Source organism: Amborella trichopoda, chromosome 10 (assembly GCF_054954075.1).
Source record: "Amborella trichopoda isolate Santa Cruz 75 chromosome 10, AtrichopodaSantaCruz75HAP2 v2.0, whole genome shotgun sequence".
Classification (NCBI taxonomy): domain Eukaryota; kingdom Viridiplantae; phylum Streptophyta; class Magnoliopsida; order Amborellales; family Amborellaceae; genus Amborella; species Amborella trichopoda.
The window spans coordinates 9,893,987-9,912,041 of record NC_142345.1 but is presented as its reverse complement, the minus strand read 5'-3'; the positions used below and the strand labels follow the sequence as shown (position 1 = coordinate 9,912,041).

Below are 18,055 nucleotides of genomic sequence, written 5' to 3'. Positions count from 1 at the left end.
ATTGGTGAATCTCAAAACGGCTATCTATGTACATGTCGTATGTTGATATAACGATGAGGTTTTAGCCCTGTCTCTAAAGGTTCTTTATCACACGCAAGGGCCACACAGTCCCTTGGGTCTCATCTGGGCATACTCCGACCTCTTCAAGGGATAACCCACTAAATCCTTCTCGGTAGATCCCTATGCCGTGGTATCTTGGGTTTTTCCAAACCTCGTCTGGCCTAGCTTGTCGAGCTTAATCAGAGTATCGGCAAATAACATTTGCTTAATATGGTCTACAAAAGGATTACACTCCCACTGAGTTATGTTCCACTATATTAAATGCTCATATAATCTTTCATAAGGCCTTTAAAGGCCACATAAACCCAATAAAAATGCGTAGCATTAATATTTGCCGTTGAAATTTGTGATATTGAATAAGTATAGCTTTGTAGTCAAGGATCCCGATCTTCTTGCCCAAAAAAAAAAAGAGCCAGATCCTTGGAAAAAGATTACTAGGACATAGTTTTCCAAAAAATTTGTCTATTTCTGCCATTTGGATCTAAAATCTAGAACATAAACTTTTTTTCTAACTACTAGTCCAAAACTCATTATAAAGGGATTTTTTTGTACATCACCAGTAGAGGGCTCTTCCGAGCTTGTTGCAATAAGTACAAATCTCAACCATGGTTTGAAGGAACCTTGGTCTCTGATCTGTCTCTAATTACTAATCTTTCTTCATCTCAATACCAATGAGTTCATATGCACAACCCCTGAGTTCACGGCTTTCTCTAGTTGGAAAAAGGGCTGAGGTTTTGGTGGTAGCATCCCCACACTTTAGTCACCACGTTGTGGTTTCTATTCTCACGGACACCATCTTATTAACACCTTAAACAAACTAACTTCTAAATTATACTTTAAAAAAATTAACTTCTAAATTATTTGAAAAAACAGGCAGCGTTTGTTTTTCTCACTGAATTACCCAAGAAAAAAGATTTTCTCTAGCTATGAAAGTTTGAGCAACAACGTAATCATAGGGCCCTTCCCATTTTTGTTGTGTTATGATGTTGTTCTCAAACACATTGACATTGGATTCAATAAGTTTCATGGGGTTTTGCTTGATGATCTTTTCATCACTAATTTCGATGCAAATTTCGTTAACAGTAATTAGTTTGAGGGGCCAACATTTCTACATTTATGAAATCCAAAGTCTAGATACTACTCAAACAAAAAAAAAAAATTTTTGTTTGCAAGAAATATCTTTCACATAAAGTATATTTTTTTGAAAATATTTTTACTGGGTTCGTGTAGTCGACTGTGTAGTCAAACCCCAAATAGTTGGAAAAATACTATGATAATGATAATTTTTATAGGGATCCAAAATGAGATTTTTTTTTTTTTAGTGTAATTCCCTCACTTTCAAGTTGTGATCCTAGATGGATTTTCTCATTTGGTGGCCATGTTTATGGACACAGTATCTAAGCAGCCAGCCTGCATATTGTTGAAATGCGGGCTTGAAAATAAATATATTTTTTAAATATATTTTGATCCTAATTTTTAGAGAATATATAATATGTGTTGTTGAAATGCGGGCTTGAAAATAAATATATTTTTTAAATATATTTTGATCCTAATTTTTAGAGAATATATAATATGTAACATGGAGATCATGAATATGAAAAAAAAAAAATTGAAAATTAAAAATAATAATTATATTAAAACAACATTTAGACTGTTAGTTACACTTGTTTTTAGATGGACCACGTATTTGCATCCATCTTTAAGATTGATGCTTTACACCTTTGGACCGCATATTGTAGAAATACGATCCAGGCCACATGAAACAATTTTACCATGTTTATGCTCTTTCTGTACTCGTGAGATTTTCACCTTCTCACTCACAGAATTATCATTTGGATTGTATACAATGAGACCGTTTACCTTTTATACAAGATTGTCACAATTCCTTACAACTATTTGATGTGAAATTTGATAGCTTGGATGTGTCACAAAGTTCGAGAAAATTTTTCTTGAAGTTTGAGCTTGGTTAATGGAATAATTGCAGCCACCCAACTTTACATCCAATGGTCATGATTATTGTGACCACCTTGTATAAAAAGTAAATAATCTTATTCTATACCTTCCCGTTATCATTTGGGTTCTCATTCATCGGCGTTTGTAAGGGCAAATTAGTCATTTATCTATCTAAAGAGAATCCACGGGGTGACAAGGATGACAAATGACTTGAAACGGTAGCGGTCCAATATTTTTTTAACAAAAACATTAAACATGTTCTTATTTAAAAAAGTATATAAAGAGACTTACATTTATTTTTAGTATAAAGACATCACAATCACTATCATCTATCATATTGTAAATCAAGTGGTTATAGGTGTCCTCGACTAAATTCAAAGTTCAAAAAATATTATTAAACTTTGTAACACACTTCAAGCCATTCAATTTGAACCTAATGGCTTGGAGTGGTTACATAGTAAATGGTGTCATAGTATAATGCTTTTGTATTTTCCTTAGAAAGCCCTTATACTTTCTTGCCTATTAATCTTTGGTAGCATTCAAAGTAGTGTTTTAAAAGTCGGACGACTTTTAAGAAATTGGCTGACTAACTCGGACTCAGGCATTAGCCAAGCCTGAGTAGGTCCGATTTTATAGGTCACGTATTGTAGCATTACCTTATAGTGCCTTAATTAGTCGATTTATTGTACAGATCGACCAATTTATGCACTAATCGAAGATTTATTGACAAAATCAGTAGATTTTTGTGCCACTAATGGAGCCCAATCTCTCTCTCTATCAACCTCTCTCTCTATTTCTATCTCTATTGGGGTAGGAGCCTGCCCCAACCTCTCCCCCTCTCTCTCTTTGTTGGGCAGGGCCTACCCCAACCTCTCTCCCTCTGATGGAGGCTACATGCCCCAACCTCTATCTCTCTCTGTTAGGACATTATCTCCCTCTCTTGGGTTGGGACTACTTGCCCTAACCTCTCATTCTGTTAGGGCAAGGGCTTGTCCCAACTTCTCTCTTTTTCTATTGGAATAGAGGCATGCCTGAACCTCTCTCTCTCTCTATATTCTCTCTCGATTTCTCTTGCTGCTGCCCTACATACTCTATCGAGCTTCATGGTGATGTTTACTCTTGTCAACCTTGATAACAAAATTCAAAACAATCTTAAACCTCATAGTCGATCTTATTACTTTTGAACAATACTTTTTACTATCGTGTACTCAAAATTATCAGAATAGAAAATAAATATCAATGTTTCTTCGTTTTGCTCATCATATGTAATCTCCTTCAATTAATATTGCTTCAGGGGCCAAAATATTTTGTCCCAAACCCAATTATGTCCATAATAGTTTTTTGTTTTGCTATTTTTTGTGACAATATAAAAAAACAATATATATAAAATTTAAACATTTTTTTTACAATTTTCTTATATAACTTTTATGGGATTCTTTACCCCAACTTTTTTCAGTATAAAATTCAACACTAATCAACCGACTAAGTTAAAGTCGGTCCAATCAATCAGCTCTGGCCATGACCGACTAGTTGGTGCGACTTGTTCTTTCCAATGAACATTGACCAATCTTGTCTTTATAGTGCCCTACGTTGGGGGCAATCACATAGGAACCTTGCAAAACTTTAAAATTTTAGAAGTATCTCATGCAACTCTAGAATACCTCTTGATTCTGTTAATAGAAGACTCAAACCCAAACCCCCCAAACAAAAAATAAATTAACGGTTAGAATTCACAAAGAACCTATGCTGAAATTTAAAACTTCTACATGAATCTCCTCTTACATGATCAACCAACATGAAGCAACAACAGCTAGTTGTTCAAATCAGGGTATTTACCATAGATTCTTATGGCCCAGCTGTTAGAAGAAAGTAGTGCAAAGTGGTGCACTTCATGAACACTGCATCAAACTCATGCACTCTAAAACAACTTGGTAGAAGAGGGAAAATGAACACGAACTAGAGGTGCAAGACAGTTTTCTTTTTCTCAAAAATCTACCAGTTGAACTGGCTTGAGTTACAAATTCTCTCAAATTCACTTCATATATATCCCCACACAAACTTATTACAAAAAATTGCTATTAATAAATGAATCATTCAATATAACGACTGCTAGAAGACCCCAATATCCAGCAGCAAAAATGAATCTCTCCCATGTATAGTTTTTTGATCCTGGAGTTGCAACCTTGGATGGAGAAAAGAGGAGATATAAACAGCATATATGAGTTCATCCTCTCTGATCCATCCAAATAAGAATGTGAGGAATCAAAGAGAAATGTAATCTCAAAACTTGAAAGGGAAGGAACATCCCTTCCTCTCCTTTGAATAAGTTTAAAAGAGACAAGCGATCTCCTTCAGTGTGCAAAGCAATGCTGAAGCAAAGGATGAGAATAATTAACATATCGTTCCCACAAGGGCTTATACCTACTGATACCCAACTTCAACCAAGGTTTCATATTTCCATTATAGTGCACCACGGCTGCACTATCTATCAACCTATCATCTATATTTGAATCATAACCCAACCCCAGAGCATGCCACCTTCTATCAAGGGGCTCTGTGAGCCCATAGAAAGTAAGAAGGCCTGGGGGGAGAGTACCCAACTTCCATAATGTCCTATATCTATTTTTTTCTTGCCAATAATGATACCTAGCAGTCACATTAGCCTTCCTCCAAGATATAAGGTCAAAAGCATTCATACCAAAAGCCCAACCACAAGCATCAGGATCAAACTTCGATCTTATAATTGGGTCTGAGAAATTAAGGTACTTGTGATATCTATGAAACGATTCTAAGCATGTCTCCACTGCCCCATTCACATTCCCATGAAGGTCTAGAGAGAAGAGAGGTGTAAGATCCTTTTGTACCACTACATCATCGTCAAGGAAGACCACCTTCTCTAGAGCTGGGTATATGTTGGGTATGTAGAATCTAAGGTGATTCAGCATTGATAGGTACTTCGGGTTCCTAAATTTGGACTCAACTCTCGAGTCTTGGGAGTTTCCACCTCCTTTGAAATAGTAGGCCTGTGTTTCAGCATCTTCAAGCTGCTTCAAGACTGGGGCATACGAGGAGTTCAGCCAAGAAAAGTCTTCTATGTTTTGAACCTCAACTGTTGCCCCCTTGTAAGAGTTCATAGAGAACCAGGCTTGCATGGCTGGGAAGTTGATAGCATCGGTGACTACATGGAAAACAAGCTGTTTTGGGTGGTCGGCATTTGAGACAGTAGAATTAACCACTACAGAGGTGGCTAGGGTATTGTCTGAGAATATGCAGAAATGGTAAAGATTATTGTCTAAAGCCCTAGGGGAGTTCCTTTGTCCTTCCATGATTTCTTTGAGAGAGGGGTTTTGAAGCCATTTGATGGTTAACCTTATGCTTAGGCAGTACAGGTTCTTGGGCATTGATTCAGCTGCCAATTGTCCAAAGGTTGTGCTTTGTATGGTGGCCGCATTGCCTCTCTCTTCTAGAGCTTGGATATGGGCTTTGAGTTTCATGATCATGGCTGCGCTGTCATAATGGGCATCTTTTGCTTTGAAGATGAGTAATGAGAGTTTCCGGATGATGGGTTCTGCTTCTTCCAATGTGATGGCCCTGCCTCTTGTGGCTGCTCTAGAGAGCAGCAGTTGGCAGGCTCTTATCTGTGAGCTTAATTCCCATGCAAGCTGAAGATTGTTTTGTTCCTTGGCGATAACCACATAAGCTTTAGCGAGGGTCATTTGGTCCCCTAGTTGCCTAGCAAAGGATGTGGCACTCAAGAGCTCTTCGGTGAAATTGAAACCCTCGGAGGAAGCCTGCTGTATCTCTTCATTAATCTGAATAACAAATAGTACCATTAGTTGAATTAAGCCCTAAAGACAAGGTTTTGAATTGTATAAGAGACCAAAGATGCAACAAACCCAACAATTTCTTTGTCTAATTAATTACTTTTCCAATAGCACTTGGGAACCCCAATGATGCACAACGATGACTCTAAGCTGCAGAAGTATTGAATAATGCAATATTTATAGAAGGGCCAAATAAATTATTCACTGGTGCCAACTAACTACAAATCAACCACATTGCTAGATGACACCTCTTAACAACTAGTCATAAGGTCCATTTGATATCACAAACCATACCACAACCGGTAAAACCTCTAGCCTAAAAAAGACAAGAAAATAGAGAACAAAAAAAAAAAAAGGAAAGAAGGAAAAGAGAAACAAACAGAAAGACAAAAGAGGATGAGAAGAAAAATGGATATCAGCTTAATCTCCATGTTATCAATAGAAATGCAATCACACGATGGAGATTTCCAGCTTCTGGAGGCAGCAAGTTTTAGAGTTGTGCAAGGTAAATGAAATACAAGCAATAAACTAGAAAATGACAGAAAAAAGCAGCTTATCGCAACTTTGAAACATCACGAGACAATGAATAATAAAAAAATGAGGGGGCTCAATAAAATCGAGTACAAATAAAAAGCACAAAGCTTCGATGACTTTACTCCCATCATAAAAGTCAAGCTACTCTCTTAGATGGTGTTGAATATATAGAATCTCATCATAATAAGTACTGGACATTTTCTGCAGATCTCTCATCCCTTAATCAGTGATATAAATACATAAATCTGATTGATTCCATAGAGGAGAAGGCTCATGCAGTAAAAGTGCATCTCTCTCTCTCTCTCTCTCTCTCTCTCTCTCTATATATATATATATATATATATATATATAGATATATATATATATACATATGTCTCTGTGCGTGTGTGTGTGTGTACGCGCGGGCGCCTATGCATCTTTACAATATCATTATGCAGAATTCATTTGTAAACAGATCATATCAACCAGATTTCTTTTGGAATAAGTTATCTTAATCTGCCACTTCCACTTCCAAGATTCTCAGGAACACACCCATAAAAGAGATCATCCTTTAGAATCCATGACGACAGGATTTGTAGGAACAAAGTCAATTATGACTCCTAAGTTTAATGACTTTGTACCAGATACATCCCAGAGGCTCCGAAATTTATAGGTAAATGATAAGCAAACAGAAAGACCAGAGTAACCTCGACACTCCTTTCCTAAAAGAGTATGAACTAACAAATTACAGACTTCCCTATGAAATTCTTTGAACACTAACATAGGAATGATTCAACAAATAAATCAGCATGAGTCGATGGGAATGTTGAACTTGTACAAGTGCCTTTAGTTTTATCTCTTCTGGCGAGCACCTGGGAAATGGGGTATCTCACATGGTTGAAGGATCCTTTCGACGCCTTGCAAAGAAAAGTCTTCTAAGGACCCTGTTTAACGAGCAAACAAAATACTTTTCGATCTTTAGTGATGGAAGAGAGGAATAATAGTGTGCTTTCAGAATCAATATCATGTATCCCAAAATTGCTATAAAAAGGTCAGTAATTGTCTTTTAGTCATAACTGAGAGTGATTTACAGCTCACATTAGACTGAAAATCCTAGCTCAGTTTAACTACATTAGCTTACTGGGGAGGAATTGAGGAATTTACATCTTGCTTGGAGATAATTTCCTACATAGCAAGAAAATATTCCAGCTCTTAAATTCATCACACAGACTATTGAAATCTTGGTTCATAATATTTCAAAATTTCAAAATTGTATGGCATTTACATCTTGCTTGGGCTTAGAAAGGAAGCCCAATCCGGAGTTTGAGCCATTAATGCTTATTAGTGTAGATTTCATACTGACTAGGCAGAGACTGGTGAATTTCTATTGGGAGGTCATATATCTTTTTATGCTTAAGCCATTTACAGTATAAACTGATAGCGGGAGGCACATTTGTAATAATTGATAGCAAGAGCAGTTCGAAAAAATAGATTTTTATATTTTTGATTGAAGATCACCTAAAGTGAACAGATGAAATTTGGGGAAGTTACTAGGATCATTTCAAAGTCATCTATAATCTCCTTCAACAAACATGAAGAATAGAGATCATGCGGGTCATCACTATCCCATCTATGGATAGGACGATGATGGAGGAAGTGGAAAGTGGGTACCACCAAACATGTAATTAGTTCATTCATACATTCCATTTTCCCTCCATCATTGCCCAACCCATTTGAATGCACAGTAATCATCCGCAGGAACATGTTGTTATCATGACCATATGGATCATCCCACATTTCTCCTAGTAACAGTTTTGTCATTATAAATAATACATATCATTAAATTAAAGTAAATTTTTGAATGAGGAAAATTCTATGCTAGCTATTTGTGAAGCTTAACTTAGTATGTAAATCTTTAGAATAAATGATTAGGCACTATTGTACTTAAGATATGTCAGCGAACAAAAACCTAGTCCAAAAAACAAAAATACAGTAGGTGAAGATGACACTTCCCCCTTACACCTCATATTTGGAGGCTTTTGCCTGCCACAAAGAGTGGGCAATGTAATGAAGGAATCCAGTTTGCCTATCTATGCATTCATACCCGCCTGCCTCATCTATTAAGAGGATTTGGGTCATAGCCCATCACGGAGCTGGTGCTTTTGTAAGATCTTCATTGAAATGACCAGTTTCTCCTTAAATTTATAGAGAGGTATAAACATTGGTTATGTAAACGGAAATTTAGGAAAAATTTAAAAGTTAGTCCAATAATAATTAATCTAAATTCAAGTTCACATATGAATTATGTGTAGAACAACACACAAACCGACGTTCATTTGTCCCTTCAGTCATTAATGGTTCAATATTTCAAAACCAACCAACAATCAAATGTTAGATTTCTTTGAACAAAATGCAACCAAAGACGAGCAAGCGCTCATTTATTTCAACCTTATATGCACCCAACAAAGGTCTAGAAAACCTCCGCTGACAAGGGAGGCTAGTGAGTTCCCTGGTGAAACCTGAGAAATCCTAGCCGATCACCCCATACTCCATAATCTGCCCACATCCGCCCCCAACATGAACCAGCATCTGCCACATGTTCTGTAACCATGCTATCACTATTTTACACAGCATTGCAACGCAAGGCTGACTTTCTCAGGACCAGGCATTATCTGTTACAGTTGAACCACACTTGACTAGTGATTCTATCAAGCCCACACTTCAAGTCTGACACCAACAAACGACATCTCTGCAAACGTACCGTGTTTTCATGAATTCTTCACAATAGCTCCATGGAATCTAATTATGATGACATGTTCTTCTCTAGATGACACCATGATAAGCTCTTCTAAAGTGTCATTTATATGTAAGATGTTTTACTAATCGTCTTTACAAAATATGCCAATTTGTCATCACAATAAAGTCCTTTGAGTTGCTGACCAAACCACAACGTTCCTTTATATCCCTACTCTCAATTACATCCCCCATCACCTGATTGTTCCTTGTATTAAACATCTGGCTAGACATCAATTCATGACATCACAAATCAAAGCATGAACTCCAAGCCTATGAAGCTGTTGTTTTGCATAACATAGAAGTATAATCTACAACTAGAAATTTTAATTATGGGAGAAAAATTGCAGTCTGATGCAAATCCTCGGTACACCCCAAAACTTCCTGGTAGTCAACTAACAACCTAAAATAAGAAAAAAAAGTTATGGATAAGGATGATGTAGAAACTCAAGTCCTAATCCACTCTCCATCTCCGATTGATATCATCGCTTTTAGAAACAGCAGCACTTGAGATCTTAACTCTCTACCATGTAGACCTTATCATAGTTACCCGAAGCGAATCGAAAGCGCAGAATTGCTGCCAACTGAAAGATTCCAGTTTCGGAATTGACATCTGCACAAGAGGAATCGTGGGGGACCAGATTCCTATTTTTAGGAATCGAGATTTGACCAAAATAGAATCAAGATACCTACATAGATGGAATCGAGTTTCCTAGCTCTTTGGAATCGAGTTTCTGACCTAATTAGAATCAATGAATATGGAATCGAGATTCCGACATCTTTGGAATCGAGAGGGAACTGAGAAGGGTACAATACTTGTCTCAATGTCATTCATTGATCAACATGCCATACATGCACGTTTACATTATTTGTATTACATTATTTCGAACATCTTGGAGTTGCAATCTCTTCATTGGATCAATACAATGCATACTGAAAGAATTAAGTAGAGAACGTGGACCACCACTTTGGTTTCTATTAGTCATTTTATGCCAAAAAAGATGATTACACCTTGTAGCTTGAGATAATGTGTCTAGCTCCAGTATTTGATTCTTTGAAAACTTCTAAATCTCACTTCTCAAAAAAAAAAAAACACAAAAAAAAAAAAAAAAACAAAAAAAAAAAAACAAAAGGGGAAAGTGGTAAAATTCTCGCATATGTGGATACAGTTTCAACAAGTGTAGAATCGAGATTCACCTCTGGGATCAAGAATCAATAAATATTGGAAAAGAAATTCTATAAATGTTGGACTCAAGATTCCTAAAATAAGGAATCACAATTTTAAACTGTACGAAAACGGGTTCCAGGAAAATTCCTAGTTGAAATCGCTGAATCAGGGTTCTAAATCGGAATCGCAACCTTCGGTGAGAGATTCGAGTAACTATGGACCTTATAAATCATTCATGCATGTCTGGGCCACAAAACTCCAACCAAATCAGCTTTATTTTAAAAAGTTTTACTTTATAAGGAATTTGGAAGCAACATCATCTTCATCAACCTAGGGGACTAAAACTGCCAATATATGAACCACCAAATGAACTAAATGACCTGAACAGTTTTACAGGCTCCTATTTTTCCTTCCAGATTGATGGTCAACATCTTGGTGATCGTTCCTCATCCATTATAGAAGAAGAAGGAAAACTGAAGCATTCATCCCTTCGTTGATCCATCTAGAAGAACTCCCATGAAACAACACCTACACATCCCCTGAAATATTTATTAAGAAACTGTAAGGAAACAACACAAGCATAGTGATTTATAGGTTTACAGAACCATTGAGAGAGGTGTAGGTCATCAGTAGAGGCCTTCAACCCAGAGTCTGCTGTATGGAGACTAACAATGACCCCCACCATGGTACACATAACATTAATCTCCTCCAACACTGTGATGAATCATGGCCTGTTACAAGTATGATGAATCAACAGAAAAACACCAGTTCTGGTTACCTATTGAGAGTTTTATCCTCCATTTCATGCACCATCTAATTTCACATTGTCATTATAAATTTCAAAATTCTTTACTCTCACCAGCTTCTCTCCATTGGTTTCAGATAATATATGCTTATAAAGGGTCCATCGAGACCATTGACCTTTCCAAAGCCATCCTCTCCTAATGCTTTCCAGTCCAAATCTTCAAATTCCACTTGTCTAACTTGTCGTCAGGTAATCAATGTTTCTTCTAGAATGTGAAACAGACCTACCTTACCTTTCACTAGATAGAACTCCAGCAACTTGTTATGATCTCAAAAAAGGACATAGATGTGATATATTAAGAAAATGCTTATCCTATCCGATACAGTGACAGAGAGAAAGAGAGAGAGAGACTATTCTCCAAAAAAAGGGAGTACCGATAGACTCTCCAAAACTATGCTTTTTACTTGGGTAGGTCAGCAGTGGCATTTGAATGCCGGACATGTTGCTGGAATTGTTGACACCATAATTAATCAAGCTAGAGGAACCCCAAATTCTCCTACTCTATAGATATTAAGAAGCAGCACATATTATAAACTAACCAGCCTTGTTTGGTTATCCGATTGATTGAAGCTACCACGGCCCAACTGAAGGTCAACAAGCTCATGGCTACCCACAAGCTTACAAATCCAAAAGGGAACCAAGGCTGAGTTCCTCACTGAGTCCATAGTTGTGCGAACCTTGGGGGTAAGCCAATTTATGGTATTATTAAACTGCAGTTTAATATCATAGTAGGCCAATTTATGATATAATTAAAATGTATTATTGTCATAAACTGGAGTACTATAACTGTGGCATCGATAATAAGCTAAGGCATATGATAATGGATCGAGCGGGCATTGGCTTGATCCTAATTTTATCATGTACTGTTAGTTGATTTCGTCTTATATATAGTGGAGCTTAGATCCCTCCAAGTCAAAACCTCGATGCCAGTGACATGGGATCTTTCTCCTAGGTATCCTAGGATCTCGTTCCTTAACTTGTTGAATGTACAGATGCCGATACTAACCCCAGGGAGCTTCCACCCCATATAAAATGGCACGTTGGTTTGGTCTGACCCTTTTGAGATGCCTCTTTACCCTAGGTCTTGAGTTCGATCCTCAAGATGGTGTTTTTTTTTTTCTTGAACTCCACTCCTTAGAACACGCTAAGTCTCTTGGGTTTAAAATCATATATATATATATATATATATATATATATATATATATATATATATATATATATATATATATATATATATATATATATATATATATATATATATATATATATATATATATATATATATATATATATATAACATATTCACCCATATGTGTACAACACACTCGGGTCAAACTCCGAGTCAAAGTGGATCAGTGGACTCACCATCTCCCAGTACACTGATCATACCAATCTGCCTCCCCATTGATTGCCAGGATCATCATCATCATACCCTTTCGCCAACTATTTGGGGTCGGCTACAGAAATCCTGATCCGCTTTTATGCTCTATCAAGGGCCATACTCTCAATGAGGCCATAAGTCCCCTTATCTTTTCTAACTATTTCCAACCATGACCTTTTGAGCCTACCCTTTATCCTGTTTGAGTCTTCCACTTGAACCAAGTTGCACCTCCTAATAGGTGCCATACTGGGTTTGTGCTGCAAATGACCAACCCTCTACTTTACCTCATCTTACCACCTATTGGAGCCACACCTAAGTTCTCCCAGATGTATTCATTTTGATTTCTATCCCTTCTTGTCTTGCCACTTATCCATCTCAATATTCTCATCTTAGCTACACTCATCTTATGGGTATGTTGTTTCTTGAATGCCCAAACATTCTACAGCATAAAGCAAAGTTGGCTTCACAGCTATCTAATAAAACTTCCCCTTCACTCCATTGGTATACGACGATCACATAAAACTTTTGTTGTACATCTCCACTGTGCCCACCTAGGTCTAATTCTATGGGCAACATCTTCCTCAATCTCTCTGTTTTCCTGAATTATTGACCCAATATATCAAAAGTGAGCTCTTTTTGGTATTTCTAGGCTGTCAATCTTAACTACTTCTTGGTCTCTACGCCTATTACTACTTCCTCGTCTCTAGTCCCATTATTACTAGTCATCCGTTGTAGTCTAGATGGTTAGGATATTCGACTCTCACCGAAGAGACTAGAGTTCAAATCCTAGCAATGGAAATTTTTTGGTCTAAGAAGGGCGAGGACCTCAAACTTTCCCTTAACATGTTCCAAGCCTTTCCCTTAACATGTTCCAAGCCTGGGTAAAGGAGGTGTGTTGTGTTAGCCAACGCAAAACTTTGCCAAACGTTTCATAAATCCTGAATCATTGATTGCTAGGATATGAATCACAATTTTCCAATAAATTTGTGGAAATTTGTCACAATCAAGCTGAAATGGAAAGTGTAAGGTAACAAAAGTTCAGCCGCATTATCCCATGCATGAGCCAGATGTCAATGACAAATATTTTTAGAATCTTTTGAAGAAACTGAGGAAATGAAAAACAGTCTTTTAGTTGCAAGTGTAACTCCAGCCAAGTACCTAAGAGAGTAGATCACAAAAAGAAACCAGTTCTAGGCGATTGGGAAAAATTACAAAATCTAAATTTCTCTAGTTTTGTGAGAAGAACAATTCAAACATGAAAATAAAGCCCCAGTTTTATAATAGAAATTTAATGGGGGAAGAAAAATTTCTGGAATTGCTAACTGCTTCCAGAACAAAAATAACAATGAGATTTAATGAATGGACTAAAGCTTTTTACAATCAAACGTAAATATTACATTAATTTATGAACGGCAGAATAAACAGTTTCAGAAATATACTAAAAGTATTAACTAGGTGCTAAAACAGGGATCAAGATGGAGTTAAAAAAATGAGTAAATAAATTAATATCAAGTTCTCATCTTGACATAAATAATTTGCATATTTATGCAATTAACAAGCCCTCAGAAGAAGAATAAAACAATTTCAGAAAATTTGCCTATATTTAGTTCTCAGAAGAACAACCACAAGAAATAAAAATAAAAAACAAATCTAGAAAGTGCCAATTGGGCAATACAACAGGGATCAAGAAGTGATCAGATTAAAGCTAATACCAGTCAGAAATAACAGAAGCACAACAAACCAGTTTCCTAAAGACTTCACTTCTCCAACTCGTGAGAAAAAATGGAAACACTTAAAAAAACTACTTCTAGAATTGCTGAATGGATTTCAAATCAAGGATCAATACAAATTTCAGTGAACACTTTAAAATGAATCACAACCACAGAAGAAACAAAACATCAAGTTAAGCATTAACAATATGCCAAAATATGATCGGGCAATCAAATAAACATACCTGGACTGGAAAAGACTGATCTTGATGGTGATGATGGAACACAAAGAGTACCAAACCAGCCACTAAGAATAACCCAAGAAGCCCTAAGATCCCACCTGAAAGTCTCCTTCTAACCGGGCGTCGAAGCTCTTGACCTCGCCGCCTCATTTTACAGAGCAAAATGAACTGGACCCAAAACCCCAAAAATTAGAAGAGGCCAATTTTGTAGCCTCTTTCATATATGCATAGAAGAGACATGAACCCAAGGATTTTAATGGGGTTTTCTCTCTCTTCCATTAACCATTTTAAGGATGTTGGGCCCTCTTATTTTGGAGAAAAAATCACTAGGGATTTCCAGTTTAAAATGAATCACGCCCTATAACCCTATTCATAGTAAAGAACCCAAGTTTGCATGCTCCCCGCCATTGTAGAGAGAGAGAAGAGAGAGAGAGAGAGAGGTGGCAAATCACACAATTAAATGCGGTCTTCTGTAATTCCGCTGGCTTTCAGGGAAGGGCTTGTAGAGAGAGAAAGAGAGAAAGAGGAGCGAGAGAGGCTTCTCCTAAAATGATCGACCATGAAACTGTGGATTAGTAGAAGACAATTCCACAATTCGAAGATCACAAAACAGCAGAATCTTAGAGAAAGAAAGAGAGAGAGGGGTAAAGCTGGGTAAATTGAGAGGAGGACCTACTGTTCATAGAGAATGACCGACACACCCTAAACGAAACCATAATTGAAATCAAAATCACTCTCATGGATATGACATTGGGCAAATATCAAATGTGCTGTTATAAATATTATTTTTAGGATTTAATTTTTTTTATATCTATATATTTCGATGTTGATTAACGAGATATTTTTTCAATATTAAAATTAATTTTTAATTTCTTTTTTTAAAAACACTCCTTAATTTGATATTTAAAGTGTAAAGCTCGTAGAAACATTTTTTCATTTCAATATGGCATATTTATAAGTGAGAGTGTATAAAATCTAAGTGGTGAAATCTTTTTTCAAAAATTTCTTTGAAAGCATTTGTCTTGTTTTAATTTGTATTTCGTACCAAATTTGTGCTAAAACTCTCTCTCTCTCTCTTTTAATTTGTACAAATTTGCCTTAAAATCCATCTCTTGTCATGACAAGGAGCATTTGATGCTCAATTGCACTAAATTCTTACAAGTGCATGTGCATTAAATTGCTTAATTTGTACAAAACTGTCTTAAAATCTCTCCTCTCTCAGCACGCGCATGTGCATCTCCTCTCTCACAACACGCCGCATGTGCATTTCCTTGAACACAATTCATACGAGTTGGGACACTTTTGCTCATTTAAAGCCTGGCTAGTGGGGTTGCCAATAGGTCGGGTGACCAGCGGTGCCCGATCGGCGCGGCTATCAAAAAGTAGGGCATCGGCCATAAACTGTGGCCCGAGGGCTTGGCCGGGGCTAGAACCCGTCCGGATTGGCTCTGCCCGACCTAATTTTTTCTTGTTTTCCCTTTTATTTTTCCTTCATTTGCTTTTGGCTTGGCCAGGCCTATAAGGACAAGGGCTGGGCCTGGCCCCGGGCAGGTCCCGCCGCCCCATTTGATCATTTTAAAAAGAATTATTTAAGGGGAGTTAGTCTTTTGAAGATAAGTTTTATGGCACATGGGAAGTACTCTTGGTGGAAGCATGTGCGTTTCTTTTTTATCTCTTTTGCTTTTTAACCATATGTTCTTTTGGCCGTAGCCTTCATTGCTTTTTAGTTAAGAGGACAGAAAAGTTGTTCTCAAGTGCATTGAAATCTTAGGTGTAAAAGTAATAATAATCATTCTAATATCCATTTGCCAATGTCCTTTAAGTTATGTACGCATCAAATCCAAAAAATAAATACGGAAATGGTCGGTTTCAAAAGAAGAGACACTCCTATGATTTTCACCAATTTGACCATTTTAACGCGAGGAAAAAGTTTTTATAAGGATTGCACCTCAAAAATCCTTCGAAAAAGGTAGTTTTAATGTTGAAAAACCCTTTGATTGATCATCTCGACATCGATGTTGAGATGTATGACCATGAAAAATAAAAATATTTTAAGTCTCATAAATAGTGCATTTTACAACATATTATCTACACCGTCCATTTTCAAGATTTTCATATGTTTATAGATCTACTTGATTTTAACCATTTTGAAATTTAAATTTTTATAATTAGATATAAAAATAGATTTTAAAATAATCCTAAAAACATTTTCATCAAATTTATAACCATGATAAAATTTGAAGTACCTTACCTCTACAGATATGACGGATTGTATGACAACTGCACGCTTAACACAATCCACACTATCACAGTTGAAATCCTCGCATTGATTTAAAAATTACATTAAGGAATTGGGCTTGGGCTCGAGTGCTTAGCAATTGACTTAAGCAACGTCGCATCTCAAGTTCAATTCCTACTTCTGAACTACCGTTAAAAAAAAAAAACAAAAAAAAAAGAAAAAAGAAAAAGGCCCTAAATGGCCATCTCAAGGATGTTGATTTGTACGGTCCAAGTTTGGAGATATTCAAGAGCATATAGAAATAATAAATAATCTAAAAAGTCAAAGAAAAAATCAAATTGGAATCATCCACCTTTAGATCTCGATCTGACATGGCCAGCTCCTAGTCGAATCGTCGAATTTTTAATCACCAAATGAGAAAAGCTTTGAAAATCACGAGTCCTAAACAATCCTATATCAAGGCCATATTAGGCATTTGAAGAGTTTATGAAGGGCTAGGGATAGCTCATTAAAATAAATGAAAGCCGGTACACAATTCAGTGCTCATGTCTCCTATTTTTTTATTGAGTGCGTCAACTTGGTTTGAACGAGAATTAAACATGAAGCTCGATATGTCCCATCAAGATTGGTGGCTTTATGCTCTTTTGAATAAAGGCTAGGTTTGTATAAATTGTAATTTTAAATAATTAAATTAAGATACACCTTCAAAATTTACCATAAATATAATTTTAATGTAAAAATTTTATTAGGATGACTTGAAAATCTATTGTTATCAATAATTATAAAATTTTAAAATCTAAAAATGATTCAAATCAAATAGATTTATAAACATATGAAAATCTTGAAAATGGACTGTTCAGATAATGTTTTGCAAGATACACCATATTTGGTACTCAAAATCGTTTTTTTTTTTTCATATTCATACATCTCGATATCGAGTTGATCAATTAGAGGGTTTTCCAATATCAAAACAATTTTTTATGATGGATTTTTAGGGTGCATCTTAATTCTACATTTTAAGTTTGCAACCTTATATAAACTTTTTCCATAAAATAAAGCCAAAAGATATTCTAGAATGTCCATTAACTCCCTCAGGTAAGATTCTACTTATAGTTATTTTTAGGATCTCAATTTTCAGGGATTAACCTTCTCAACCTATAGATTAACCTCAATAAAAAAATTTAATTGTACTTGTTGGAAATGTAGCCTATCAAGCCCTTTTTCTCCCAGAAATTCATTTGTTTAATAATAGTACAAAAACCATATTGAAAGATATGTGAAATCCAATGTGGTTAACATGAGGCAATGCCATATACATGGATCTATTTTTGAGTTTTAATAGGATGTATCATTGGAGGAAAAAACTCA

At 36.2% G+C, this 18,055-nt stretch overlaps 1 protein-coding gene across 1 annotated transcript; it reads right to left on the bottom strand.

Annotated features, from left to right (window-relative positions):
* Positions 1–3,970: 3,970 nt before the first annotated feature.
* On the bottom strand, positions 3,971–15,040 carry GAUT11 (galacturonosyltransferase 11). Its single transcript, XM_006856264.4, has 2 exons — positions 14,452–15,040; positions 3,971–5,825 (listed from the first exon to the last, which is right to left on the bottom strand). The coding sequence occupies exons 1-2, from the start codon at positions 14,596–14,598 to the stop codon at positions 4,365–4,367; spliced, it is 1,608 nt and encodes a 535-aa protein (XP_006856326.1). The 5' UTR covers positions 14,599–15,040; the 3' UTR covers positions 3,971–4,364.
* Between the last annotated feature and the right edge of the window lie 3,015 nt (positions 15,041–18,055).

Bases quoted from the DNA above. Each gene is read 5' to 3' on its own strand.
- GAUT11 (XM_006856264.4), bottom strand. From the start codon at position 14,598: ATGAGGCGGCGAGGTCAAGAGCTTCGACGCCCGGTTAGAAGGAGACTT. The intron at 5,826-14,451 runs GTATGTTTATTT...TTTGTTATTCAG, and splicing joins ATCAGTCTTTTCCAGTCCAG to ATTAATGAAGAGATACAGCA.